The sequence below is a fragment of the Aspergillus candidus genome (genome assembly GCF_002847045.1).
Source record: "Aspergillus candidus strain CBS 102.13 unplaced genomic scaffold BDW47scaffold_60, whole genome shotgun sequence".
NCBI lineage: Eukaryota > Fungi > Ascomycota > Eurotiomycetes > Eurotiales > Aspergillaceae > Aspergillus > Aspergillus candidus.
This window is the reverse complement of record NW_020194065.1, coordinates 57,754-83,463: the sequence shown is the minus strand read 5'-3', so window position 1 is coordinate 83,463 and position 25,710 is coordinate 57,754. Positions and strand designations below refer to the sequence as shown.

Genomic DNA, 25,710 nt, shown 5'->3' with positions numbered 1-25,710 from the left:
AAAACAATACAACACAACTAGAATAACCGAAATATGATAAGAGAAAAGAAAAGAGAATAAGATAAAAAAAAAAAAAGTCATCACATCGCTCTGGTATCGGGTCTAGTAGATCTCCGGCCCCCAAGGTTCATCTTTCCCAACTATGTAGCTATCTAGTCCTTCGGGAGAGTGACTTGAGCAACACCGTCGGTGACGCTCTTGACCGCTTCGTCGCTCGGGGTCGGGGTCGGGACCTCGGTGGAAGTACCGGTCGACGGAGCGGCTGCGTCGGCGCCCTTGCTGGCCTTCTTGTCCTTCTTCTTCTGCTTGGCGGCCTTCTTCCGGGCGGTCTCTTCCGCCTTCTTGATCCGGTCGGCCTGGGAGCCGCCGAACAGCTCGCGCCATTCCTCGGCCTTCTTGGGGTCGATGCGCGAGAACAGGTACTTGGCCTTGCCGATCTTGTGGCCCGGCTTGAGGGCCTGGGGCTTCCAGCCGTCCTTGATGTCGTCGAGGGTCGGGATGTAGGCGAACGGCGCGTTGAGCTGCTCGTTGATGGCCTTGGAGGTGGCGGGGAGGTAAGGGGAGAAGACGCTGGCGAGGAGGTAGATGAGGTTGAGCACGGTGCCGACGACGGCCGCGGCACGTTCGGGCTCGTTGGCGATGAGCGCGTTGTCCAGGCGGTTGGCCTGGATCAGGAGGTTTCCGTCCTCCGCGAGTTTCATCGCGGTGTTGACGCCTGCACGCAGGTGCACGCTTTCCATCTCTTCGATGTACTGGCGGAGATGGGTGGTGATGTCGTCGAGGTTGGGCTGGAAGCTCTCGGGGACGGTGAAGTCGGGGATGGTCGAGCCGTAGGAAGCGGTAACGAGCTTCACCACGCGGTTCACCAGGTTGCCCAATTTGGCCAGCAGCTCGCTGTTGTTGGCCTCGACGAACGGACGCCACTCGAATTGGGTGTCGCCGGTCTCGGGACGGTTCTTCAGAAGGAAGTACCGCCACACGTCGGGAGATACACCCGTCTCTTTGGCGTTGTTTCCAAAGACACCAACCCCGCGGGACTTGCTGAATTTGCCGCCCTCGTAGTTCAGATACTCGGTCGTGCTGAGATGGTGGAGCTTAGTCCACTTTTCCTCGGACCCGATTTGGCAGCCGGGGAAAATGACACTGTGGAAAGGCACATTGTCCTTGCCCAAGAACTGGTACAACTGGACGTTCTCCGGGTTACGCCACCAGAGTTCCCAGTCAGGCGTATAGTTCGCCGTGATCGACGGGTATCCGATACAGGCCTCGAACCACACATAAAGAACCTTGTTCTCGAAGTCAGGCAAAGGAACCGGGACGCCCCACTTCAGATCTCTGGTGATGCCTCGGTCCTTGAGACCCTCCTTCAACCACGACTCGGTGATGACCCGCGAGTTCTTGGGCCAGTTGCCCTTTTCGGATGACTCGCGGAAGAACTTGTCAATCTCCGGCTGTAACTTGTCCAGGAGGAGGTGGATATGTTTCGTCTCGCGGCGAACCGGGGTCGCACCATCCAGCTTGCACCTCGGCTTGATGAGATCAAAGGGATCGAGGAGATGACCGCACTTGTCGCACTGGTCACCACGGGCGTCATCGTAATGGCAACGGGGGCACTCGCCCTCCACGTAACGGTCGGCCAAGAAGGATCCGTGGGCTTCGCAGAAAGGCTGCTCCGCAGTCTTCTCCGTGAGGTAGCCATTGTCGTAGAGTCGCTTGAAGAGCGCCTGCGAGATCTCCGTGTGCTTCGCCGTCGGCGTGCGGCCGAAATGGTCAAACCCGATGTTGAACCACTCGTAGACCTCCTGGTGGATTTTGTTGTATTTGGAACACAGCTCCTCCGGGCTCATCTTCTCCTCCAGGGCTTTCGTCTCCGTCGCGGTTCCGTACTCATCCGTACCGCAAATATACAATGTCCGTCGCCCACAGGCCTTGTGATATCTATTGACGATGGTCCGTTAGCATACCGCACTCTGCGGATCAGGAACGGTCGCAGCCCACCTGGCGAAAACATCAGCACTGAGAACCGATCCGACGATGTTGCCCAAATGAGGGACGTTGTTGACGTATGGCAGAGCACTGGTCACGAGAACATTGCGCTCGCCATCCTTGGGCAGAATCTTCTGTTCGGAAGCCATGGTGGTCGACTCGAGATGGCGGGGTTATGGAGGGGCAGGAAAGATGGTTGGGGTGCGGAGTGTCTTTTTTTTCTATTGAGTTCCTTAACCAAAGAACCGGATGATTCATCGCTCGGCGGTCCCGCTTCAACGCTACGTCCGCATGGATTTCTACTCTCCCCGGACTTCCTCCAGCCTACATTTCATAGCACAGGTTCACCTTGGTGCCATGAGATAGAACCTTCCGAACAAGTCATTTATTTCGTTTCTTCTCCCCTCGCTCTCCATTGACAACCGTGATCTACGTCGAAACTCCCCAGTCATGGACAGTAATCTACTTGAAAGTCTTCTCGACTTGGAGGAGCAATTCTACAAGGAAGGATATGATCTGGGCGCCGCGGACGGCGCTCAGACAGGGTACACGGAGGGCAGTGTCTTTGCGGTCGAGAAGGGCTTCGAAAAATTCGTCGAGCTGGGAAGACTCTATGGCAAAGCCCTCGTGTGGGCTCAACGGCTAGCGGATTCGAAGAAGGGCAAACCGGAGCACAAGAGCACGGAGACACAACCTCTATCGCAGCCGGCCGATGGGCAGGAGAATGCGATTTCTCTCGATCCCTCCGTTTGCAAGAGCATGGCGAACTTCCCTCCTAGTTCAAGACTGGCTAAAAATATCGACACGCTCCTCGAACTGGTCGACCCTGCGTCGTTGCCCATGCAGAACACAGAAGAAGCGGTCACAGATGTGGATGAGCGCCTGAAAGGCGCCATAATCAAGGCGAAACTTATCCAACGCGCTTTGGGCGAGCGGGAAGATGTTTCCGATCTCCATCCCGATGCGAAAGAAGCGAAGACCCCTGGTGATGGAACGGGTAGTATTGAAGATATTAGCGCGCTGAATATTCGCCATTGAGGATTCTTCTGGACGGTCATATTTTCCCATCCGTTCGAAGGGGTGGAGAAATACGTGCTCAATTCCAATTGCAAGTCTTATTCAAGATCTCCAGCGTGGGACATCCCCTGCACGTCCGTGGAGCAGTCTCGAGCAACCTGTCTGCCAAAGATAGCTCAATCTTCTGGCGCGCTCGCAATCCCCGACTCATCCACAACAACATATCGGACGATCACTGGTCCGCGAATGCAAACTCGCCGACGCGACCACAACCAGGGACATCCATCATCACATAGCTGATGCTTTGAAACTTATTACTGTTAGGGTCAGTAGAAGGAAGGACCCCGCATAAAGCTAATATCGGCGTTGCTTCTTTCCTTGTCTTGTTCGAGTGTACTAGGTAGTTAGATTCCTCTATGAGAAATAGCTGTGTTTGGCCCGTTCGAGTGGAATCACGGTCCTTGCTACCGTTGTCTGCCTCTTGCGCAACGACTGGTTGCAAGGCTCATCCATTGCCAAGACACTCCATCCAGAGCTGATAGAGTGATAGGAAAACATATATCCATACACAAGTCCCGAGCAGTAGTATATATAGAATGGATGATATCAGTCGTGTAGAGTGATGGCTGACCGCATGTTGATCTCTGGAACCGACTGTTTCACCGCCTCGGATTGTTGTTGATTGTGGACCAAAACAATGACCGCGGAATGACGATGAGGGGTTTCAATGATGATAATGATATATAGCAGTAATCAAATCATGTATCAAGTAGAAAGGGAAAAAGAAGAGGAAAGGGTCAAGAAAAGAAGCCACCTTAGGACGTTCCTGATCCGTTCCCTTTCAGCTTGAGACCCTGTCTATTTTGCTTGATGTCATTGTGTTTATTTTGTCTGGTCCACTGTTGTTCCTGTAACCTGTTCATTCCAGTTGAAGTCGACCTGAACGGTTGATCGGTGTTTTTGATCGACAAAGAATAGCCTGGGAGAGTAGAGAACACGTGAAAATCGCATCGCGTCCCACCGCTGAAAAGAGAGAGAGAGACAGACTGAGATAAGATCTCAACTCTTCGTTCTCCCCTTCCATCTTACCCTCCAAGACACGAAATTTTCAACAAATTTAAAGTCTAACAAGCGGCAGAGCAAGTCAAAGCTCTGTTAAATTTTCATCTTTCTTCCCCCCACCTTCTTTTTTCCACAACAGAAGTTGATTTTCCTGTCTACTTTTTTATCTTCCTTCTTACCTACCGACCTGGACTTCCCATGCGCCCTGATTATCCTTCTTGAGTCAACTCGGTTTTCTTCACCTATCGATCTCTCTTGAACCTCCCCCGACCATCTTGGCCATTTTCTGCTGTGCCGTTCGATCCTCCACGAAGTTCTCTCGCGTCTTCTCCGTGTCCAGCTTTTCCGCGCTCATATCGCCCAATGTGGCTCTTACGGGCCCTTTCCTCGGCCCTTTTTCTGACCGTCACCGTTTCTTCCATCCCTTTGGCCTTTGATGTGGGTGGGAAGACATGCGGTCTGGCCTTTTCGCTATCGCTAGCGACCTTCTATTTTCTGCTGTCCGTCTTGAAACTCACCACGCCGGCTCGCTCATGGTTCCGCTCCTCCTTCGTCTTCCTCGTTCAGTCGACGCAATGGGTCTTAGTCCCGATCCTCCTCATCTGGTCGCTGAACCGCTTTTCGGTCGATGCGGAGAACAACAGTGGGTGGGTGGAGCGTACGTTTAGCGGGAAGAGAGCGCACGATTCATCGATCCAGGACTGGGTGTTTGGTCCCGATGGGTTGGTGGAGTCCGTCACGCTGGGGAACTGGGATAAGTTGTTAAGATGGTCGACTCCGGTCTTCCAACTGGTCGAGGGGTTTTGCAGCTTGTTGGTCATTCAAGCTGCGGGACAGATCACTCGCTGGCTTGTCAATCGCGGCGGGCGCAGTGATAGTTGGATGGTATGTACAGGCCATTTGGATTTGAACACGTTGCGTGCGCTCAACCAGCTAATCAAATGCTTTCATTAGATCGGTCTCCTGGTATTATCTGCCTCCGTCATCTCAAGCTCGGTATACTTTCTGTGGAGGGTTTTGCAGTTCCCTGAGATCTCCAATGTGGACGCTGCTCTGATTGGCGTGTCCGTGACATGTGCGGTGATTCTTTGCGCATGGGGCATTGGCAGCGGCCGTGGAAATCCGGTAGAGAGCTCTCTACTGTTTGCTTACGTTGTGCTGTGTCTCTACCAGATCTTCACGGATTATAAGCCGTCGCATCCGATGGAACAGGTCCCATCCCCTTCCCAAGCGGGGGATTTCCCTCCACTGCCACCAATCATCATGGCGTCCTACGGCACGCTGTTGCACGTCCTATCTCTGCTGCCCTCCATGATCCACGCGCTGTTCAATGTGATCACTGCGGTCTTTAGTGCCGTGACGTCATCTGTCTTGATCTCGCTCGTATACCGTATTTGCGTCCTCTATGCGTCTACTCGCATCATCCCGGCTGTCCGAGAATCTGGCGCGCGCGCTCTTTCCCAGGAAGCTTCGCTGGATGACTCTGATGCAGCCGGTCAGCTGCTCGGCCTCCTGAGCTACTTCGCTCCGTCCATCCTCATCTCCGTGTACACGAGTCTCCTGATGCAGCATTTTGCGACGACATCCCAAGCAATGGGCGGCAGTGGGGAATGGTGGAGCAGCCAGGGAGGGGGAGGGGGGAACCTCTGGCGCTGGGTCAACCTCGCTTGCACGATGGGTTTATACGCAGTCGAGCTATGGCTCGGTGAAAATGACGATCTGGATTCGGGCCTAGCCGGCCATTGGAAGTCAGATTGAACGCCGTGGCAAGACCTGTTGATATATGGCGGCACCAGCTGTGTCTCAGCTGCGCGAAACTGTCGCCATGGCTTAGGATGGAAGACACCCTATACTCCGTCTAGCCTGCCAGAGAATATGTCCTTGGTGGGGCCAATTTGCCTGTCATTACGAGTATTTGGCTGAATGCTCGGCCTTCACGCCGGTGTGCCAGTCGTGAACAAGGCAGCCTAGAACCCTCCCGTGGCCACGCTCTGAACCCAGCACAGTATTGATCTTTTGCTGTCCACGAATTTTTGCCTCTGCCATTGCTCCCACACGGCGTCCGGCACCCGTTACATGCCTTATAATCCAGCTCGTTCCGATCGACTGCCATTTGGAGACCAGTGCGGGTCAATCACCCGTGACTCGAATGGATTGACTCGTGGACAATCTACGTTGGGACAATCTTTGATCTCCAATCCAGACAAATATGAACCCAAGGTGCCATAATCTAAACACGATACGATCTGCATCAACGGACCATATATTCAACCCTACATCATCTGGCTACTCTCTTCATGCTCGCTTTTACCCCAGTTTGACCAAGTCTAACTCCCAAATTTTTCCTTTTGTGCTTTTTGTTTGTTTACAATGACTTACCAGCTGGATACACATCCATCGCTTTGCTTGTCTTTCTCTTTTCCTTTTCTTTTCCACCCCCACTCGTTCGATCCAACGATCCCCAACTCGCTGTTATACCCTTAGCCGTACATTGATTTTGCTGAGTTCAATTTACAATACTGATGTCTACCATCTACTTTACCAGTCTATGCCCTTGCATCCATCTATCTGTGCCTGCCAGTTACTATAATACCCAGTCGTTCGTGATTGCTGTCTTTCTATTCAGTTGTATTTGGATGTAGTACCGGATCAATGAGGGGTGGGGAAAAAGATTCGCTATACTAAGTCGGTAATAATTGCACCTTTGCTGTGGATGTAGCTATGCTTTGTAAAACGCTCCTGGTGAAGTATGAGGACTTGTTGTAGTGAAGGATATACATAACATCTGAGGGTAAAAGTCGGCAATCGTCAACCAGGTGCAATTACAGCTGGCTTAGCCCCCTCCCCTTACCGTTTTCGAAACTCAACGCCATACAGAAGATAGTGAGGACATCGTAAATGCATATACTTAGTGGTCAATGGACTAGCATAGAAACAAGGTCCACATATCATAAACCATAGACAATAAATAGATCAATAAACGAATATAAAGTCAAATTGCAAGCTCGTAAGAATTTGGGGCATCACACATTAAAGTCGAAGTCAAAGGCGACTTGGATCGTGACTATAAAACCAAAATTTCAAGACAATTTGCACGGTTCGAGAGGATTGACGTGTTTTTTCCATAAGAGGCATTCTGGGAGACGATAAAATCTTGATGAAGAACGGTAGAAGACTTGGATATGACCACAAAAGGTAACGAGAAGAGAAACTACATAACCACAACATACGGAAATAAGCATGAACGCATGATCTGACTCAAGACAGACTTGGCTAAAGGATTGATGGTGTGTTTGGCTCAGCCCAGAAGCGGCTCGGAATCGCTTGGATTGTTGTCAAGCGCAAGCAGTTGATCTCAATTGTTATCTTGGTTTGCTCCGTCCTGCAGAACACCTTTCCCGGAATAGAAAAGGAAGAGATAAATTCAGAGCGCCGGGCTATTTTGACGCCACTAACCACCGGATGAAGCGGCAAGACAAAATTCACAGATCGGAAGGAAAAGCGAGAAGAAACGAGAAGAGAAACGAGATAAGAGGAAGCGAGATAGAAGTGAGAATAGAAGCGAAGAAACAACAGAAGAGAAGGGAACAGAAGAAGACTCCCACAATGAAAGAAAAAAACAAAAACGTCAACACACAACAAGATGAAATAGGAGAAGGTTATTTTTTTTTGGGAAGGTTTCTTGGACTCGCTATCGTCGAATCGGAACGCCACCACGAGCAGGCGGCGGGCTCACACTAGGATCTTCTGCGTCTTTGTCCTTGGTATCACCCTCAAATCCTTCGGCGCTCGTCTCACGCTGCAGATAGCTGCCCTCCTTGGCGGGGCTTCTGCTCTGGAATCCCACGGAGCCCGGATGACCGCTAATGCTGCCAGGGATCTGCTGTCCTTGGGCACTGGTACACGAACCGTTGCTGGTCGCCGCGGGATTGTTGGCACCGGGCGAGGTGGCGGTCAAATGGGGGATGTTCTCGGGGACAGGATGCTGGGAGCCGATGTTGGTGACGCCGACGTCGGAGGCTTTGCCGGCTTTGCTCAAGGCATAATCACCGGAGTCGAAGTATTTGCGCTCCTAAAGATCCAAGTATGTTAGAATGGTGGAGGGATGGAGGGATGGAGGAGAGGCGGATCACCCACCTTCAACTTGTTCTGAAGGAGGTCCTTCTTGTTCGGCATCTTGCCGTACATGCGCAGGAGCCGTTGCTCATCTGGGCTCAGAGACTAGACGTATCGATCTGATGTTAATCCAAGTGGTTCGAGGCGAAGACCATGATAAGGACAGAACGTACGCTGGTGTCAACTTTATTCTGCTGGTGAGGATTCATTGCGAGTAGTCGTCAAGCGGTAGTATTGACGAGAGCGTGTAATGGGAGAAGCCAAGAAATAGGATCAGAGAAGACAACAGCGTGCTAGAAAGACCAAGGGAGATCGAGAGGTTGTAGTCCCACTTGATGTGATAATAATAACAATAATAATAGTAATAGACAAGGCGGGGAGAGGTTGAAATTGGGTGTCGTCAGAACCCCACCAAGGGCGAGGGGCACCAGTCAAGATATCCGAGGGTAATACAGCACTGGGTGACCTTGAACCAGAGACCTTGCACACCTGGGAGTCTGTATGTTCTGTGAAGTAGTATTAAGTGAATAGCAAATGATGATTCGAGAAAAGAATGAGGTTGCAAGAAGAACGAGAGAATGAAGGCGAAGTTGGGCTCATGATCTGTGACTGTTGGTACGTAAGAGCAGTGACGTATGATATAATACGGTATTCTATACTTCATTACCGACCTGTATTGTATTCTATCCCTTTTAGTCGATCTGCAGGATTTATGGATACTATGAATCCTATATTAATTACTGGTTGGTTTTCCTCTTACACAATTATCTGTATTCCGATTCCCTGTCGGATCTGATACACATGAAACATATATGACCGGGTCCAATACACGTACGGTTTGATACCGCATCCAAAACTCCAACCGTCACACATCACTGTCAAGTCTACAACATTGTATAAAATCACTTCGTCTTTGAGAACCTGGAAGCTTCAATTTCTTGAAGGTTGATTGGAAGCCTTTCCCCCTTTATTACTCTGTCTATTGCTCGTTTCTGATTGCTAGGGACCGGTGTTGGGACTTGTCAAGTCGGTTGGTCTTTCTTTTTCTTCTTTGAACCATTTTTTCTCCCTTTTGGGACCTACCCAGGAAGTCTTTCCCTCGGGTTGTATCAGGTCTCCCAACAATCTAACAGCACCATTGGATTCATAGTTTAGACTGACTTGTGATTTGGGTGGATATTGATTTACCTGTAAAAGGCTTTGTGTATTGTTCTTCCATTCAGTTCAACCCCCATTGCGTCATGGTTGCTCAGGAGCCCGTGACCATCGTGGTCGAGCACCTGGACCCCGAGTTGGGTATCTGGTCTGCCCTGGAATATGGGTGTATTGCTCGCGAGGCCCACGCCTCTGGTAGCCGGTTTCTTCTCAGCTCCGTTCCGCCTTCCTTGCAGGTGCCGGCCGACCTGGCGGCGACTCAAGGATTTGGGATCGAACACCGTAGTGTCGAGGAGATTTTTGCGGACCGTAAGTCCAAGGTCTGCCTGCTAGACCCGTCCGCAGACACTGAGCTGAGCCCTGCGGATGGGGATAACTTTGAGGTGTTCCTCTTCGGAGGTATTCTTGGTATGTAACCTCAGCCCTCGACGCTCACATTCAAGGATGATCTAACTGTTCGAAGGCGACGATCCTCCCCGCGGTAAGTATCCCGCATGCCCGTGGTTTCAATTGCAGAGCAGTCATTGACCGGAGAGGCACAATGCAGACCGCACATCGGAATTGCGCAAAAAGGGCTACGCAGGACGGCGATTAGGCCCCAAACAGATGACGACCGACACCGCCGTGCGAGTGACGCGCATGGTGGTTCATGAAAAAGGTCCCAGAATTTCCACTTCGACCTTTGAGTGCTGCGACTGACAATCTATAGTGCCCCTCGAGAAGATCCAATATGTCGACTATCCTGAGATCCACATCAACGAGCATGAACGCACCGAGATGCCGTTCCGCTATGTCCGGGGAGACGATGGACAGCCCATTATGCCAACGGTGTGTTTTGCTTTGAATTATCGTGGGATTGAAAATGAACCATTTGCTGATCGCTTCCAGGGAATGGTCGACCTGATCAAAAAAGACGCCGAAAAGAGCATTGACGATCTGTTCTAGGTTTCGCAGATCGAGTGCATATCAGTCTCCGTGGCAGCAGAGGAAGCTGCAGTATGCCAGGATTCTATCTGGGTTGGTAGCCAGGGGCACCAAATGAAAGAAGACATGATTAGAAGAAGACAAAGAAGATCCACCGCAAGACCTAAAGCAATCAATCCCATCCATGAAGATGTCCGTAAAAGCGCTATAGATACCCCGAATCGGCAAGGATGAGCCGCCTCAGGAGACGGATTTCAATACAATACCACCAAGTCTGCAGGTGTATTTGCCAAGAGTCCTCACAAATCCCGGCTGGTGACCATACCATACACGGTACATGGGCCACGCCATCAATTCATTAGGGAGATCCATCACTAATTCATCCTTATTCATCCTTATTGTCCGCAAGGGGTTTCTTTCCTCTCCCCTCCTTCTCCTTCTTCTTCTCATTCTCTTCGATGGGAATCTTCCCTCTTGACATGATTGACTTGACTGACTTGACTGACTTGGATTGTCTTGATTGCTGTCTCGTGGTGATCTCATTTGGTTTGTTCCTTTAGTCACGGTCTGTCGCGTTTCAAATCCACTTCCCGATCGGCACAATTCTGGACCAGGATCGACATAATCAATGTGTCCTTGAGCATCTCCCAGGACCCCTTCCCTACTTCTCCTCTTTCAACTCTCCCTTCTTTTCCGCCGACTCCTACCTCACCTCCCTCGTTTACACTTTACCTCCGGCCTCTTCCTTGGGCCGCATTGTGGTGATGGTCAGGGAAATGTTCCCCGTACCGTTCCGCGGGGCTTCCGCTTCCCGGAAACAAAAGACCTCTACAGCCTCTTTTCCCTCTGCCGGCCTATGGTTCTGGACGGCGTCATTACTACTCCTCTTGTCAATCCCGAGCGTGGTCGCCGCCAAGTCGGCTAAGTCGGCGGCCGACTACTATGTTCGCTCACTGCCAGGTGTCCCCGAAGGGCCCATGTTGAAGATGCATGCTGGGTAAGGACAACATGGCCCCTCCCCATCCTCGAAGCCTCGTCGCTGACATGGATGCCTGAAGGCACATTGAGGTAGATCCGGAGAACAACGGGGACCTTTTCTTCTGGCATTTCCAGAACCGTCATATCGCCAATCGTCAGCGCACCGTCATCTGGTTGAATGGAGGCCCGGGGTGTAGCTCGATGGATGGCGCGTTGATGGAGGTTGGCCCGTATCGACTGGAGGACAACCAGACCCTGACGTACAACAACGGTTCGTGGAACGAGTTCGCCAACCTGCTGTTTGTCGATCAGCCCGTCGGGACCGGTTTCAGCTATGTCAACACCAACGCCTATCTCCACGAGTTGGACGAGATGGCCGCCCATTTCGTCACCTTCCTGACCACGTTCTTTGAGCTGTTTCCGGAGTATGAACGTGACGACGTATGTCATCCTGCTCTCTCTCCTACCCCTCTATACTACCGATCTCTGACTTGGTGACAGATTTACTTGTCGGGCGAGTCTTACGCCGGTCAACATATCCCTTATATCGCCAGGGCCATCCAAGAGCGCAACAAAAATGCCCCCTCCTCCGCTCCCTGGAATGTCAAAGGTCTCCTCATCGGAAACGGGTGGATTTCGCCCGCCGAGCAATACCCTTCCTACCTGACCTTCGCGTACGAGGAAGGGTTGATCACAGAAGGCAGTCGGGTCGCAAAGAATCTCGAAGTTCTCGATTCCGTCTGTCACTCCCGCATGGAGGCCAAGAAGAACAAGATACACTATGATGACTGCGAAACGGTTTTGACGGAGCTGCTTGGGAAGACCCTGGACTCTGACCAGCAGTGCTACAACATGTATGACATTCGTCTCCGTGACGATGCGGAGTCTTGCGGCATGAATTGGCCGACCGATCTGGAGGATGTGGGGCCCTACTTACAGCGCCCAGACGTCGTCCAAGCACTGAACATCAATCCGGACAAGAAGTCGGGCTGGCAAGAATGCTCAGGCGCGGTCTCCAGGACCTTCCTGGCACAAAACTCCGTGCCTGCCGTGAACCTCCTTCCCGGACTCCTTGAGTCCGGCATCCCCGTCCTTCTCTTCAGTGGCGATAAGGACCTCATCTGCAACCACATCGGCACGGAACATCTGATCAACAATATGCAATGGAACGGCGGGACGGGATTCGAGACCTCGTCCGGCGTGTGGGCGCCCCGTCATGATTGGACCTTCGAAGACGAGCCGGCTGGTATTTACCAGTACGCCCGAAACCTAACCTACGTACTGTTCTACAACGCCAGCCACATGGTCCCATACGACCTTCCCCGACAAAGTCGGGACATGTTGGATCGGTTCATGAAGGTCGACATCGCCAGCATCGGTGGCAAGCCGGCGGATTCGCGCATCGACGGGGAGAAGCTAACTCAGACCTCCGTCGGTGGCCATCCCAACAGCACAGCCGCTGAGGAGCAAGCGAAAGAGAAGATCAAGGAAACAGAATGGAAGGCATACGCCAAGTCCGGCGAGGCGGCCCTCGTAGTCGTGATCATCGGCGTCTTGGTCTGGGGATTCTTTATCTGGCGCAGCCGGCAGCACCACCAGGGCTACAAGGGCGTGTGGCACAAAGATATCAGCGGGAGTTCCTTCCTCGAGCGATTCCAACATAAACGCTCGGGACACGATGTCGAGGCGAGAGACTTTGACGAAGCCGAGTTAGACCACCTCGACTCCCCCGGGGTCGAAAGGGAACATTACACGGTGGGCGACGACAGTGACGAGGATGATGCTGACAGACAGCATCCTCGGCAACGCTCGCGGGGCGGCGGATAATTTTCATATAGTACATGTCCAATCATAGGCTTACCAGCTGCATGCCTCGATTCCTTTTTATTTTAGCCTTTGTTGTTTTTGGAGTATAATTCTGCATTGAGTAGGCCTGCCCACTCATCTCTTCATATCCAAGTGACGGCAACAACTGCGACTTCAGACGTGTAAGTGCAACAACAACCTTTTGAGACTTGGTTATATACTATGCACTCGGGCGGGGATGGAGTAGAGTAATCCAACACCACCCCATAAATGTAGAAAAAGAGAAAAAAAGAAGACAGCCGCCCCATTCTATCTGCCGGTAAGCATGCATCTACATAGATAGACCTGCGTATATAATTCATATCAATCGTAGTACTCGAGAGATGCTTCTATATCCTGGTGTTCTAAAAGTTCATTCACCCAATGCCCAGATCTTAACGCTCCCATCATCAGCCGTAGAAATCAAGACCTCCTCATCTTGACCCTCCGCGCGGCCTCGATCAGCGCGCTTCGCCCACGCCACATGGTTGATCTCGTAGACGCCGTGCGCGCCGTCCTGGACCACAATCGCCGTCCACTCCGTGCGAGGTGCAGGCGCAACTCCATCGCTGGGGGCAGTAGCGGCATCATCGGACGCCGGCACATCAGTGACGAACCGCTCTTCGTAAACGACGATACGGCCGTCTGCGCCAGCCGACGCCAACAGACCAGTCCGCTTGCTCCACGCCACGGCGTACACGGAGAGATCGTGCATCTGCGGGAGCACCGTGTCCGCCTCCCACGTCTCGTCTGTCCCCGTCGGGCGCAGAATGCTAGGCACGCCCGTCCCGCCAAAGGGGGCCTGCTGCTGCGATTCTTTCGGCTGGCGGCGCCAGATACGGACCGTGCGATCATCGGAGCAAGAAGCAAGACGGGGCCCAGACAGCGCATGTCCTTCCTTCCACTGCGCGGCCAGCGCATCGTCCGCTCCCCTCGGCACATTCTCCACACCCTCCCAATCCAAAAACCACACCGTCCCCTCGTGGCCCCGAATGCAAGCCACCTGGCCCCAGTCGTCGATATCTTCCCTCCACAACCGGATCGTATCGTCGTAGCTAGCGCTCGCAAGACACTCCTCGGCAGGATGCCACGCCACGCACTTCACGTCCCCCTCGTGCTCCTGCATCACAGCCACCGTCTCGAAATTGTTGTCCCCGTCGTCCAGGTCCTCCCAGATCCAGATCGACTTGTCGCGCGAACATGTCGCCAGTAGCATTCCGGACGGGGACCACGATACGGATTTGACTTCGCTGTCGTGGCCGTCGAGAAGGACTGCGAAACGCCATTCTTCGTCGTCGTCGTCGGCGCCGCCTTCTACCCCCTCCGGATCCTTCTTCGCTCCGTCGTCGCCATTAGGCGTCTCTGATCCAGCATCACCCCCCGCCTGGCCATATGCATCCCACCGTCTCCAAATCCCAACAGTCGCGTCGAAACTCCCCGTAGCGAGCACGGACTCGCCGCTAACGTGCGGTTTCCAGGCACTGGTCCGAACGCTGCGCTTATGTCCGCCGGAGATCGTCGACAGGAGTCGGAAGTTCGTGAGCGAGTACACGTGCACGGTCTTGTCGCTGCTGCAGGTTGCGATGATCGGGAGGGTCGGGTGCGGGGCTGTTAGCCAGGCGCGTTCGAGGGAGGGAGGTGTCACGTTTGATAGGAGGGTTAGGTCGGTTCTTGGTGCCATGGTGGTGGATTGATCTTCTTCTGCGTATGGGGAATTGGAGAGGGAAAGAAAGAGACAAAGAGAATGAGGGGGGAGGAAAAATAAGGATTGTCAAGATACACTGTTTGTCGCAATCCTTCTTGTTGAATTGGCTCTGAACGCGAAAGAATTGCGCTGTTCACTCTATCTGGTGGGGTTGTGGGAGGGGGAAAGAAATTCCGGAGCTGGTGCGGAACTGAGTAATGGAGGAAAGGTACGATGACATCATGCAGGTACACATCCACATATATAGGTAGTGATATTGACACTTGAATCAATAGGAGAGCAATGCAGCTTTCTCTGTAAGAAACTCAAAATACAACGGGTACGATTTCAGTTGAAGTACGGATACTATATTGGGGACCCAACCGTACTACCTGATCCATATACGCGATACGCCGGCCGTATCTTCAAAATCAGAGACAGACAACAGCGTTATGACCAATAAGCCAAACATAATATATGTTAGTATAGTAATTAAAAAAGCCTCCCTTAGTACCTATAAGAGTCCACCAGCCACATCACAGACCAGATGCCGGGGAAACTCCATCACCCAGCACCCGCCCATACACCATGCCATGGCAGAGCCAGTCTACTTCGCGCACTTTCTCCAACTGCTCAGTCAGCTTCCCAACCTCACTGACGAATTCTGGCATCCCTGCTCCCGCCAAGCTTTGACTGGCAGTGGTTGTCGCTCGCACCCGTTCGCTGGCACTCGACGCGTTGAGTCGAGACAGGACATGCGTGCGCAGACGGGACAGGATGAGTCGTGCAACGGGGTCATTGAAGCTGGAAGCGTTCCCCGCAAAGGAACTCGAGCCGGCATGGCTGCTCGGATCCGACGACGCTGGATTTTGCCGAGCCCCATCACTCGGCACCTCGACGGAAACCTGCGCGGCCGTGGAGGGATCGGTCACGGCACAAGCCGCGGCAACGGGCGCTAAAACTCGCCGGATGGTCGCCGCAAGTTGAGCACTCGCGCTAGGTGGCATCGGATGGGTGGACTCCAGGATCGATTGGATACGATCGGGTCGGACGTCGTTGAAGTCCAGGGATAATATCCGGTCAGCCTCGGCCTTCCAGTGTGACCGCACATCCCTCTTGAGCAGGTTCTTGGCGGTTAGAAGAATAGAGGCCGTGGCAACAATCCGGTATGCCTGCGCGTGCAGCTGCCGCAAGCGCATGCGATCCAGCTCGAGGGTCTCGGGGATGAGATCGTCAGACACCGGTGCGTTGCTCAATACGAGATCCACAAGGCCGTGCGCGTAGATCTTCGCCGCAGGCGGTTGAGGCTCCCCGTTGATGTTTTCCGGGTCCCGTTTGCGCAACTCGTCCACAATGATTTTGCGATGCGTTCGCCAAAAGCGTCGGCTCTTCCCCAGGGTCATCGAGCCATCCTGGAGACCCTTTTCGAACGTCCTCTGTTCGTAGCCAGGTGCCTCCTGGATGAGTTGGGGCGCCGCGACCTGGATCATGAAGTTCGTGTGATCCAGCGACAGAAGGTCAATGATCCCCATGAGCCTTGCCAGTCGGTCGATCGCGTCTCCGGATTGATCCTCGGCAAATTCCTTGAGCACGGGATCGCGGTAGGGCGCGCAAAGTTTCGGGAGGATGGTGTTCATGAAATCGTAGAAACTTTCGTAGGAGAAGGCGCCGGCCCTGCATTGGCTCTCCACCAACTTCGGATCGAGCACTTCGCTGATCAGGACGTAGAGGGAATTCCCGGGGCGCAGTGAGCGTAGCAATCGATCCTGGATTACAGTAGCCATCGCCACGGTCCAGTTGGTCCCCATGCCAGCGTCTACGTCTCTCCGCATCATTTCGCACATATGCGCCATGACCTGCTTGCGTGGCTCCGTGTATTGCGTTTCTTCGATCTTGAACTCCTTGTTGATGAGAAGCTCATGGACCAACGCTCTGTTTTCCGGAAGAGCAGTCAGTATACGGGTGAACCGCTCATGTGGGGATATCCGCTGTCGATCCAGCTCTTGCAACGCAGCACTATCCACATTATTGAACGTTTCGCTAATCGGCGAGGCCACGCTATCGGTCAGTGCTTCGGTCGACGCCGGGGCAACTTCGGCAGACCGCGGAATCGCCCGTTTGGAAGCATTGCGCTTCTTCTCTCGCTTGGCTTTCTTCAGAGCGTCCCGGACCATTTGCATTGCACGGTCGGAGCCGGCCAGTCGTTTCAACCGGGCCAAAAGCAGGATCTGGTTCTGTCGGATACCTTGCCAATAATCATCAGCCGCGCCACCGGCCCGATCGTCTTTGACCGTTTGCCAGATGAGCTCCAGTTCGACGAACTGCGCTAACATGATCTCCACCAAGACACTAGAGTCATGAGTCTTCCAGGCATGAAAAGCAGAAAAAAAGACATTGTAAGCCTCCCCAAGCGTCTGGAGCTCGGTCGAGATGGCCACGGATTGGCAGTGGCCGGACGAGAGCAACGGCATGGCTTGCTCAAATGCTCCAAGCAACTCGCGAGCCTTGGCGATCAGGTCCTGCTCCTGTTCGCCATTGCTACTCAGGACTTCGGTAGGATGCGTGACAATCAAATAACTGCTGAGGAATGTCCGGACCGCACCCCTCCCACCCATGGTCCCGCTTTCCATATCCTGCAACCCGCAAAGCTGGAGGACACGGGCGGTGGTGGCTAGGACCCCATCGTCGGAAAGGAGAGCTCCTACATCCTCAAACGACATTTCACGGATTCGGTCCAGCGTCAAGTCCAGACCCCGGAACTGCCCCATGACCATCCTGGCGTAGTGCGCCCTCCACACTCGCTGGATCGTTCTGGCGGCCGCATCCTGGGTGAGTGATCTGGTCACCGCCTTGGTCATCTTCTTCTCCTCGGTGGCCGGCAGGCTACTGGTGCGGGTACGCCGATGGCTCTGGTGGTAAAGCACACGCCTCTTCTCGGCTTCGGCGAACTTCTCCGCCATCTCCAGGCGCAGGCGAGCGTGCTCCGCCGCCTTTTTCTCCCGATTATCTTCGGCTTTCTGCTTCGCCCGACGGACTTCCTCCTCGCATTTGGCAGTGATCTCTGCCAACAATCGTTCCCGAGCTTGGTGGGCCGCCAATGCTCTCTCCTCCCGCTGTAGATTCTTCGTAGCAGCCTTTGTGAGGGCAGCGCGCAGCCTCACCTTCTCGGCATGCAAGGCACGGTCAGCAAACCTCGCTTTCCGGCTTTCCAAGATGGAGGTCCGCCGGAGGTGTTGCGCGATATGGTCGGTAGGGGACGCGCCATGGGAAGACGCGTTCGAATGGTGGGAATGCAGGGATGAACTCGAACTGCGACGAGAGGATGCAGCCGAGGATCGCCGCGCGACACTCGACTTGCGCGAGAAACGAGCGGCTAGGTGAACCGGTAGGCTGAGAGGCAGAGTCGGTTCATCCGACAGCATTTCCACGTCTGGTTCCGTCAGAGGGTCGGTCGCGATGGTCGGACCTGCATCGGGCAGCTGAATCTCAATGTCTGAGTTGCGACGGATCATAGTCTAGCGTTCTTGGGGTGCTTTCTTGTTGTGGCGGCGCCCAGCGTAAGGGGTTTCGGACAAAGGAGGGGAAGTTTCGCGATGGTGTCAATCCCGCGAATGCTAGACTAGACGTAATGCTCAGGGGGGGGCGGGAGAAGATCGAGTAGGCAGATTCCAATAAAAACGAACGAACGGGTCTCTTCAATATTAGTAACCTAGCTTCACATCCATGAATCTGTGGTGGGGGGATGAAGGGGCGCAGGCAACTCCTTCAGTAAGAGGACGAGGATTGAATCATAGGGTCTGCGGGGAGATCCGTGCTTCGTTTCAGAAGAAAGAGATGGAAAGTGATAGGTAGGGATTCAGAGGAGGGCCACGCAAGATTCCCAATGGTTTCTTGCTTCTCGGGCAATGTCTTCTATTGTATCTGTAGGTATACTTCAATTCAACGCAACCAGAGATCGACTTCCCCCTTCCCTTCCGACTAATCTCCGAAGAAGGTAATCGAAGGTCCAAAGAATGAGAAAGAAGAGGGAAAACCCGCAACCGGAGAGACGCTTAGATAAGCGTTGATCAGCATGTACTTTATCAGTTGAAGTTGACGAGATGCTCCGGACTAGGTTAATATCTACTCTCGTCAGTTGTCTGGTGTATTATTGATCATTTTTATTTTGATTTGATTTGATTTGACCTTTCCTATCCAACAAGCCACGGCCCAGACTGTCTGATATATGAGGCAACCACTTAAGCCACTCTACAACCTTAAATGAGGGATCCCGTTATCCCAAGGCGGTTTTTGACACGTGATATTCTGGAACAAGAAAGCCAAGGATCAAGGGAGATCTGTAAGAATAAAGTCGTGCGAATGTCTTGCTCTGCGGTGACGCTAGAGGCGTTCCAACGACGTGGACCAAGGATTCGTCAAAAGTTACATGTCAATGCCAAAAGTCTATAATGATGGATGATCCGTTGCTCGACTCCAAAACACCATGAACACATAAGCTCCACACAGGTAGTATCTCGGGCTGAACCTGCCAGCCTCGCTTCTCCTGGCCGTGGGAATCATTGTAGTTCCAAATGTGCCGGCCCTAGGGCTGGATGCAAGTTATGGTTTGGAAAGCTTTCACTTTCACCCAGTTCATGTATGGTCATCACCGGCCAATGACGGACGACAATTGATGCCCTCGAGACCATCTGAAGGATCGAATGACGAATCCGTGCAGGAGAGGTTCTCTTGCGCCTGATTCTCAGCACGCAGGCTTCCATCAAATACAACCTGCTCGGTTACCGGTGTCCAAAGATATCAATACTCTCGTCGTCATCATCATCGTCGTCGTCCACGGCTTTGTCATCCTCAGTATCACTTGTCTCGGATACATCGGTCTCCTCTCTTCCACCGTCGCTATCGACTTCCGAAGTTCCATCGGCTGTCTCATCTCGACTGAGGAATCCATATTTGTATTTGAATCTCGCGCCCCAGAAACGGAGCTCGCCGGTGTCGTCTTTCTCGGCGTCGTTAGAAGATCGTCTCCCAAATATGGACGCTGATTTTGGTCTCTCTGATCCACGCTCAGGAGGGATGCCAAAGTAGTTGCTGATTACGGGCGAAACAGCTCTGTCACGGGTAAGGCTGTAAGAAGCGAACTGCCCACTCGGTTCAGCGGATAAGGGGCCACTGGATCGTTGTTCCGGACTAGGTCCAGGGACAGGGCTAGTACTAAGCCGTGACGGTGTCAAGGTTGGTGAACCGGCTTGGCCGGCATCGACCGGGGAACTGGCTTGCAGATTTGATAGATTGGCACTCTCGACTTCCTGTTCAGAAGACTCAAGGGCGTCTCCATGTAAAAGTCGAATTTGGGCGGTGTTGTAGGATTCACACCTTAAGCACTCGTCAGCTAGGTTCAATGCCTAAGGATGTCAAAGTTGACTTACATATCACACTTGAGACCCAACCAATGATACTTCACGACAGATTTCGCACTGCAGTCGTTGCAATATATAATAGCGCTCGTGTCTTTGAACTCGGCTGGCATCGGCTGGCTTTCAATCGTGCGGTCTAGATTCCGAAACGTGGACTCCATGTTGGTGATTGTTTTGCTGCATATCGGGCAACGGTAAGAAGATTTCGAGTGCTCAGAGAGACATTTCTGATGAATGCTATGGCCGCATCGCATGAAGACCACCGTTTCTGGAGACGTAAACATGTAATCTCCACAAATTGGACAATCGCATTGGGTTGAGCGCTCAATGCATCGGTGAGTATTTTCAATCGAGATTGGTAAACAGACACTGCACCTCTAAGGTTCTGTCAGCTTCAACCCAATTTCTCATTCCTTGATCCTTTGCCTGACAACTCACCTTGCAATGGAAGAAATCCTTTCCCAGGCCTTGTCCGATGCGGCAGATCCCGCAGTCATTGCAGTGATATATGCTCTTGCTGCAGTCGTTATCCCAAAGCTTGCAGGTACTGCAGTAGTACAGCGCAGCTTGTACACCACATCTTGTGCAATCCTGGGCGGCAGGCTGGGGGTGTCCACACAGCATGCATAACATATTTTCTGTTTTGGGTCGGTCGAGATGGTGGTCTTCGATTTCATCATGGCAAAATCGGCAGGTGTACCATTTCTTGCAAGTGTAGCATTGAAGTTTGACGTTTCTCTTATAATGTTGACAGCCTAGGGAGGCATCTTCGAGTTCTTCGGTATCGGCATCATCGGCATCGTCCAAGGGATCAGCCGTTTCCACCTTGGGAAAAAAGGTCGGCATCAAGTCTTCTGCTGTCAAATTGTATATTATATCCTGTGGAGCGTCCGGGGCTTTAAGGGCTGGGTGTGGAGACGGTTGATCGAACGGTTGGTGGCTCCCACCAGAATGCGTACCACCGGGATACGCTGCGCTCCGTAGCCTGGGAGGCGACTGCGCCATTTGCGAGAGTTCATCCCCATTGAAATCTCGAACAGCATTATAGTTCTCCGTCATTAATTCGTGGACCATACGTGCTTTCGCAGCGCTGCTGGAGTGTAGGTCTCGAATGGCGTGTATTCTGCTTCTCAAAGCACCCATCCCATCGTCCTCTGGAAGAAGAAAATGACCACTGTTGTTGTCCTCTCCATAATGACCGTCTAGCCGAGTCCCCGCTCTTTCCATTGTTGGATCGGGCCGTTGGGGCGCATTTCGCATGGAAGCGGGGATATCGATGTCATGGTCTAGTCTTGTCGAAACATTCGGGTGTGTCGCATCCGAAAAGCCTTCAGAAGATTGAGCAGACGCATGATTAAACGCAAGCTCGGTATTTGTGAATGCCGAAGACCTTTCGGTGTCATGATCCGGTCGGTTGTTCAGATTGGACCGCGGCGAGGTGGCCGAGCGGTAAGCGCCATCTTCGGATCCCGCATCACCTTGGCGCTGGCCCATGATCGGAGTCTCCTCTTGTCTGATGTTCGAGGCCATGTCGATCAAGTCCTTAGCCTCATTGTTACCATAGATATACGCCGAAGAGTGGTCGGTATCGATGCTCGAATGGGTGTCAATTTGATCATGTTCCAAAGGCCGCGGGGAATCTGCTGGGTTCGATCGAACAGCAGGTTCGACTAGCAACGAGTTAACGGGCTCGCTCATGAACAGCTAGGGTACACATTTGCCGGGGAAAGGGGCACCGAGGGCTGAAACTGGTCGAGAAGACTTCCCAAGTATAAATAGGAGAGAGTGAAACCGATGGGTGGGATGATCGGAAGCCCACCAAAGTGCCGGAATGGGAACACTGAACCCTCGACATGTGACTCGATCAGACCCTCCGGCCTTGGCGAGCCCGAGGATCAGCGACTACTTCCATACTGATGTCTTTAATGAATTATAACATAGTGATTACAAGGCATTGGTTGCGACTAATTACGAACAAATATAAAATATTGACTATGCACTATAATCGAAGTCTTATCGCCCTAACAGACGGGCTTCAACTGGTTAAGAGAACATTAATTGATTGATGGATTCAACTGCTAAAGCCAATAAAGCATTCCTCGGGCGACTAGCAATAACCACACCCGGCCTATTTTCAACATACGGGAACACACTATCCCAGCTGTCCATCATTAAGGTTAAGTAATATTCTAAGGATAGGGAGTAATACACGCCCGCGGTTACTCCTGATAATCTTCGTCTTCGTCATCCTCGCTGTTTGGGCATGCGAAATCATATGCGCGCTCAACAGCGTCATCACGAATCCCATCAAGTAAACAGCATCGAAACTTCTCGAGGTCCAAAAAGAGCTTCCGTGACGCATCGAAATTTGGAAAGCTACCCTGGCAGGATAGAGGGATTATATCGCCAGCATAAATAGGAGGCAAACGTCCGGTCAGCGAAGGGAACACACGCTAATGTTATTATCGTCAGCTTTGCTTGCAGTCATAGGGAAATCATAATAGGTGAAGTACTCACAGCATGGCCTCTTATATAAGGTTCAGAGTCCTTCAGAGCCCAAAATTCCAAATCAGCAGTGATTGGGCCAATCCAGTCCTCCACTTGCACAACACCATAAATCTCATGAGGCAGTCTTTCAGTCAGGGCGGAAGTATCCATGTCTCGATCTCCCTGATAAACACAGTTATCCGCCGTCAAGATCTCGGCATGTTTTCTTCTTCCAAGCGGATTCCCGAAATCTTTCAGGACTTTAGCAGCATGGTCTCTGAAGGAGTCGCTCTTCTGTTGTTTCAAAAGCTGTTTCTTGTCTTCGTTGATATCCGCCAGGATGACAAGCTGGACTTCGCCACGACTATGTAAGAGCCATTGTTTCATATCCCGTACCAAATCGTCATGTGTTTCACTAAAGCCCGCTTCGAAAATGACGGTACGATAGCGGCAGTGGGTTTGTGGATCACTGAAAAAAAAGGACTGATCGGGGGTCTTCTTTGATGCTTGCCGCTTGGTACCCTTACCTTTAATTTTGCCGCCAAGACGAACTGAGGTAACCCCGACTTCGAGATTTCTTGCTTCTTCTGGTATCAGGATCTCATTTTTCAATTGGTTGAGACATGAAACTGCAAATATACCCAAGCTCTGATGAATGGAACTGGGCATTGCATAGATAAACAGGATATCTTGGTCGTCGGTGTCGTATCTCACACCAGTCCTGTCAAGAAACTGGGTGACCTGTCCGAACTGTCTCGATTTGTGATCGACCTGAATTCCTATACTGGATTCACGATGTCGGCTTAAGAGATGGGCCTTGATTGTTCTGATGATCTCGTCCAGCTCCTGTTGGCCTTCGCTGTCGGGTTTGTGTGGTCCAGTAACAAGTATAGGTGTTTTGGACGCCAAAGCTCGAGATACTGAAGTAACCGACATGCTGGGTGGTGCTGATAAACAGCGAGACAATGTGGACTTGGGAAGAGACATGACAGTCAATAATCGTGATATACAAAGGTGGAAGGCACGATGGAGGCGGACTTGGTGTAAAAGTGTTGGAATGTAATCACATGACATTTAGAAGTGAGATCATATAGAGATCATTAGAAGATCATAATCCGCTTTTGACTTTGCTCTTGTAGGTTTAAGATATCTGCGACAAAATCTAGCAAACGCCTACAGACACCGGCCAGCAAAAGGATCCATGGAAAGAGGGGGTAATAGATATGAGAGTACATGAGAAAATGATAATAAAGTAGGAGTCTGTGGTTGCAGATAAGGGATGGTGAGTCTAGTAGATAGGACATCTCACATTAGATAGTCTTCGAGAAACAGAAGATTACAGTGAAGGCGCTAGACCATATCTAGAAGAGCAAAAGATGAATAATAAACCTAATAGAATAAAAGTTGACTGGTTACTGTAGAATAATAATAATAGTCAAGGGGTGTTTTAACTTGCCAGCATTGATGGTGAATCAGTGATGTTACAAGGTGGGAGTTTTCTAGGATATCCTGGCCATCTGTCTGAAGTTTCAATACCCTTCATTCAGCAAATACTTGAGACTAGTCATAGATTCCTTATTGTCTATTTCCAATGATTTTAATCAAGTTCTGGTGTTGGTAGTGATCAGAATGTTGTCTGGTAATCTAATTCTTATCCTGATATTTTGCAAGCCTCCTAGAATTAAATCATGTCACAATATAAGAAGTGCATAAAAGGGTACCCACATAACTCAGAAGTGTCTAGGAGTATTTTGTAGCCGAGTGGTATTCTTTGCCACAAATCACTATTATGAGAGGGCCTTCTATATCCCTTGAGGTCGCACTATTCTATTTTGAGAAACCTTATCTTATATGCTTTTAGCAAAAAGCTCTTAGTCAGTCATTGTAAATAGTAAATATGAACTTAATGAGGACCATGCCAATTGATTATATGCACTTCTGCGAAATGTTCTATCACCAGTAACTACTTTCTAATATCTACTATACCAGTGACCATCTAGAACGAAAAGGTATTCTTCTGCTCTGCCAATACCCCGTGGATGTGTACTAGTCTTGCAAGTGAGCCTGGCGCAAGTAATTATAGTTTCTTCTATGAGTTACTCTGTATAGCTCTGTATAGCTGTAACAGCAAGACCTCATGCCAGAAGGCCCAGGGTGAATAGTGAATAGTGAATACCTACTTACTAGCTACTTGTGTTCTGCACATTTCATACACCCAACACCGATGAAGATTATAATTAAGATTACTATCTAGGTAGTTCATGTTAAAAGGTCCCAGCCTATCACTCAACAGAACTAGCAAGAAGGCTCTGGGTTCTGTCATTACACTCTTATATCATTGAACCTACTGTCAACAACCAAATATATTAGCGGCATGGGGTACTAGCTTAGAGGTTTAGTATTCGAGTATATTGGAGAACTGATATCTCTCTAATCTGATTGGGGTTGTTAAAGATCCTTTTTTTTTTTTTTTTTTTTTTTTTAGAGTCGGGGGCAAAGCCAGTTTATTGTCACTATTCAATCGGAAGCCTACCAGCAAGTCCAGGATAGTAGCATTCGAAGATCTTTGTGCAGAATGTTTTTTGAGTGATATATGATCAGCTAGACCTGAAATTTGTTGGATTTGTATTCTATTCTTTGGTGTTCATCAAGATACTTATCTTGACGGACAAGTATGACAGCTGATGATGTTGGTTCAAGGCGAATAGAGGCAGTCAAGAAGCAGATATAGAAATCATTGATGGCCACTCAGAGCAGAGTGACAGCAATTGCCGTGGACACCCTTGAGAAGTCAGCTGAAGGCAAGTCGAGGTAGAGTTGAGTGAAGAGAAACAGTGAAGGGAAGAAAAGCCAACAGGAGTAACTTGGAAGGCGAACTCACTTTTCACCCACTTGAAACTGTTAAGGGGCTTCGCCCATAAAGTGATTCTTTTCCGCGTGAATGAGAAATAATTTCACTATCTTGTTGCGGTTGCCTATTTCCCAGATCTTTCTCTCACCTCTTCCTCTCACACCTCTTCCTCTCACACCTCTTCCTCTCAC

General features: G+C 51.3%; 10 protein-coding genes across 10 annotated transcripts; 4 read left to right on the top strand and 6 right to left on the bottom strand.

Moving 5' to 3' along the window:
* Positions 1–49: 49 nt before the first annotated feature.
* BDW47DRAFT_111928 (methionine--tRNA ligase MES1) lies at positions 50–2,166 on the bottom strand. Its single transcript, XM_024814056.1, has 2 exons — positions 1,999–2,166; positions 50–1,938 (listed from the first exon to the last, which is right to left on the bottom strand). Exons 1-2 carry the CDS (start codon positions 2,133–2,135, stop codon positions 153–155), a joined length of 1,923 nt encoding a protein of 640 aa, XP_024668605.1. The 5' UTR covers positions 2,136–2,166; the 3' UTR covers positions 50–152.
* Positions 2,167–2,259: 93 nt separating this feature from the next.
* On the top strand, positions 2,260–3,625 carry BDW47DRAFT_111927 (Yae1 family protein). The gene has a single exon (XM_024814055.1). The coding sequence runs from the start codon at positions 2,437–2,439 to the stop codon at positions 3,022–3,024; it is 588 nt and encodes a 195-aa protein (XP_024668604.1). The 5' UTR covers positions 2,260–2,436; the 3' UTR covers positions 3,025–3,625.
* An 803-nt stretch (positions 3,626–4,428) lies between these two features.
* On the top strand, positions 4,429–5,823 carry BDW47DRAFT_128908 (ICE2 family protein; the record flags this gene model as incomplete). Its single annotated transcript, XM_024816922.1, has 2 exons — positions 4,429–4,950; positions 5,020–5,823. The coding sequence occupies 2 exons, from the start codon at positions 4,429–4,431 to the stop codon at positions 5,821–5,823; spliced, it is 1,326 nt and encodes a 441-aa protein (XP_024668603.1).
* A 1,701-nt stretch (positions 5,824–7,524) lies between these two features.
* BDW47DRAFT_76028 (endosulfine family protein) lies at positions 7,525–8,485 on the bottom strand. The gene is made up of 3 exons (XM_024819783.1): positions 8,355–8,485; positions 8,203–8,286; positions 7,525–8,137 (listed from the first exon to the last, which is right to left on the bottom strand). Exons 1-3 carry the CDS (start codon positions 8,388–8,390, stop codon positions 7,757–7,759), a joined length of 501 nt encoding a protein of 166 aa, XP_024668602.1. The 5' UTR covers positions 8,391–8,485; the 3' UTR covers positions 7,525–7,756.
* A 531-nt stretch (positions 8,486–9,016) lies between these two features.
* BDW47DRAFT_111921 (SAM-dependent methyltransferase) lies at positions 9,017–10,428 on the top strand. The gene is made up of 5 exons (XM_024814054.1): positions 9,017–9,744; positions 9,800–9,817; positions 9,884–9,994; positions 10,046–10,164; positions 10,225–10,428. Exons 1-5 carry the CDS (start codon positions 9,423–9,425, stop codon positions 10,279–10,281), a joined length of 627 nt encoding a protein of 208 aa, XP_024668601.1. The 5' UTR covers positions 9,017–9,422; the 3' UTR covers positions 10,282–10,428.
* Positions 10,429–10,606: 178 nt separating this feature from the next.
* On the top strand, positions 10,607–13,114 carry kexA (serine-type carboxypeptidase kexA). Its single transcript, XM_024814053.1, has 3 exons — positions 10,607–11,257; positions 11,319–11,679; positions 11,740–13,114. The coding sequence occupies exons 1-3, from the start codon at positions 11,025–11,027 to the stop codon at positions 13,063–13,065; spliced, it is 1,920 nt and encodes a 639-aa protein (XP_024668600.1). The 5' UTR covers positions 10,607–11,024; the 3' UTR covers positions 13,066–13,114.
* A 269-nt stretch (positions 13,115–13,383) lies between these two features.
* On the bottom strand, positions 13,384–15,022 carry cia1 (iron-sulfur cluster assembly protein CIA1). The gene has a single exon (XM_024814052.1). It carries the CDS (start codon positions 14,762–14,764, stop codon positions 13,457–13,459), a length of 1,308 nt encoding a protein of 435 aa, XP_024668599.1. The 5' UTR covers positions 14,765–15,022; the 3' UTR covers positions 13,384–13,456.
* Positions 15,023–15,230: 208 nt separating this feature from the next.
* On the bottom strand, positions 15,231–18,738 carry BDW47DRAFT_111916 (IQ calmodulin-binding motif domain protein). The gene has a single exon (XM_024814051.1). It carries the CDS (start codon positions 18,277–18,279, stop codon positions 15,304–15,306), a length of 2,976 nt encoding a protein of 991 aa, XP_024668598.1. The 5' UTR covers positions 18,280–18,738; the 3' UTR covers positions 15,231–15,303.
* Positions 18,739–19,545: 807 nt separating this feature from the next.
* BDW47DRAFT_120224 (RING finger and CHY zinc finger domain-containing protein) lies at positions 19,546–21,711 on the bottom strand (the record flags this gene model as incomplete). The annotated part of the gene is made up of 3 exons (XM_024815463.1): positions 19,546–20,140; positions 20,194–20,558; positions 20,620–21,711. The coding sequence occupies 3 exons, from the start codon at positions 21,709–21,711 to the stop codon at positions 19,546–19,548; spliced, it is 2,052 nt and encodes a 683-aa protein (XP_024668597.1).
* A 689-nt stretch (positions 21,712–22,400) lies between these two features.
* BDW47DRAFT_120223 (uncharacterized protein) lies at positions 22,401–23,604 on the bottom strand (the record flags this gene model as incomplete). The annotated part of the gene is made up of 2 exons (XM_024815462.1): positions 22,401–22,634; positions 22,699–23,604. The coding sequence occupies 2 exons, from the start codon at positions 23,602–23,604 to the stop codon at positions 22,401–22,403; spliced, it is 1,140 nt and encodes a 379-aa protein (XP_024668596.1).
* Positions 23,605–25,710: the final 2,106 nt, after the last annotated feature.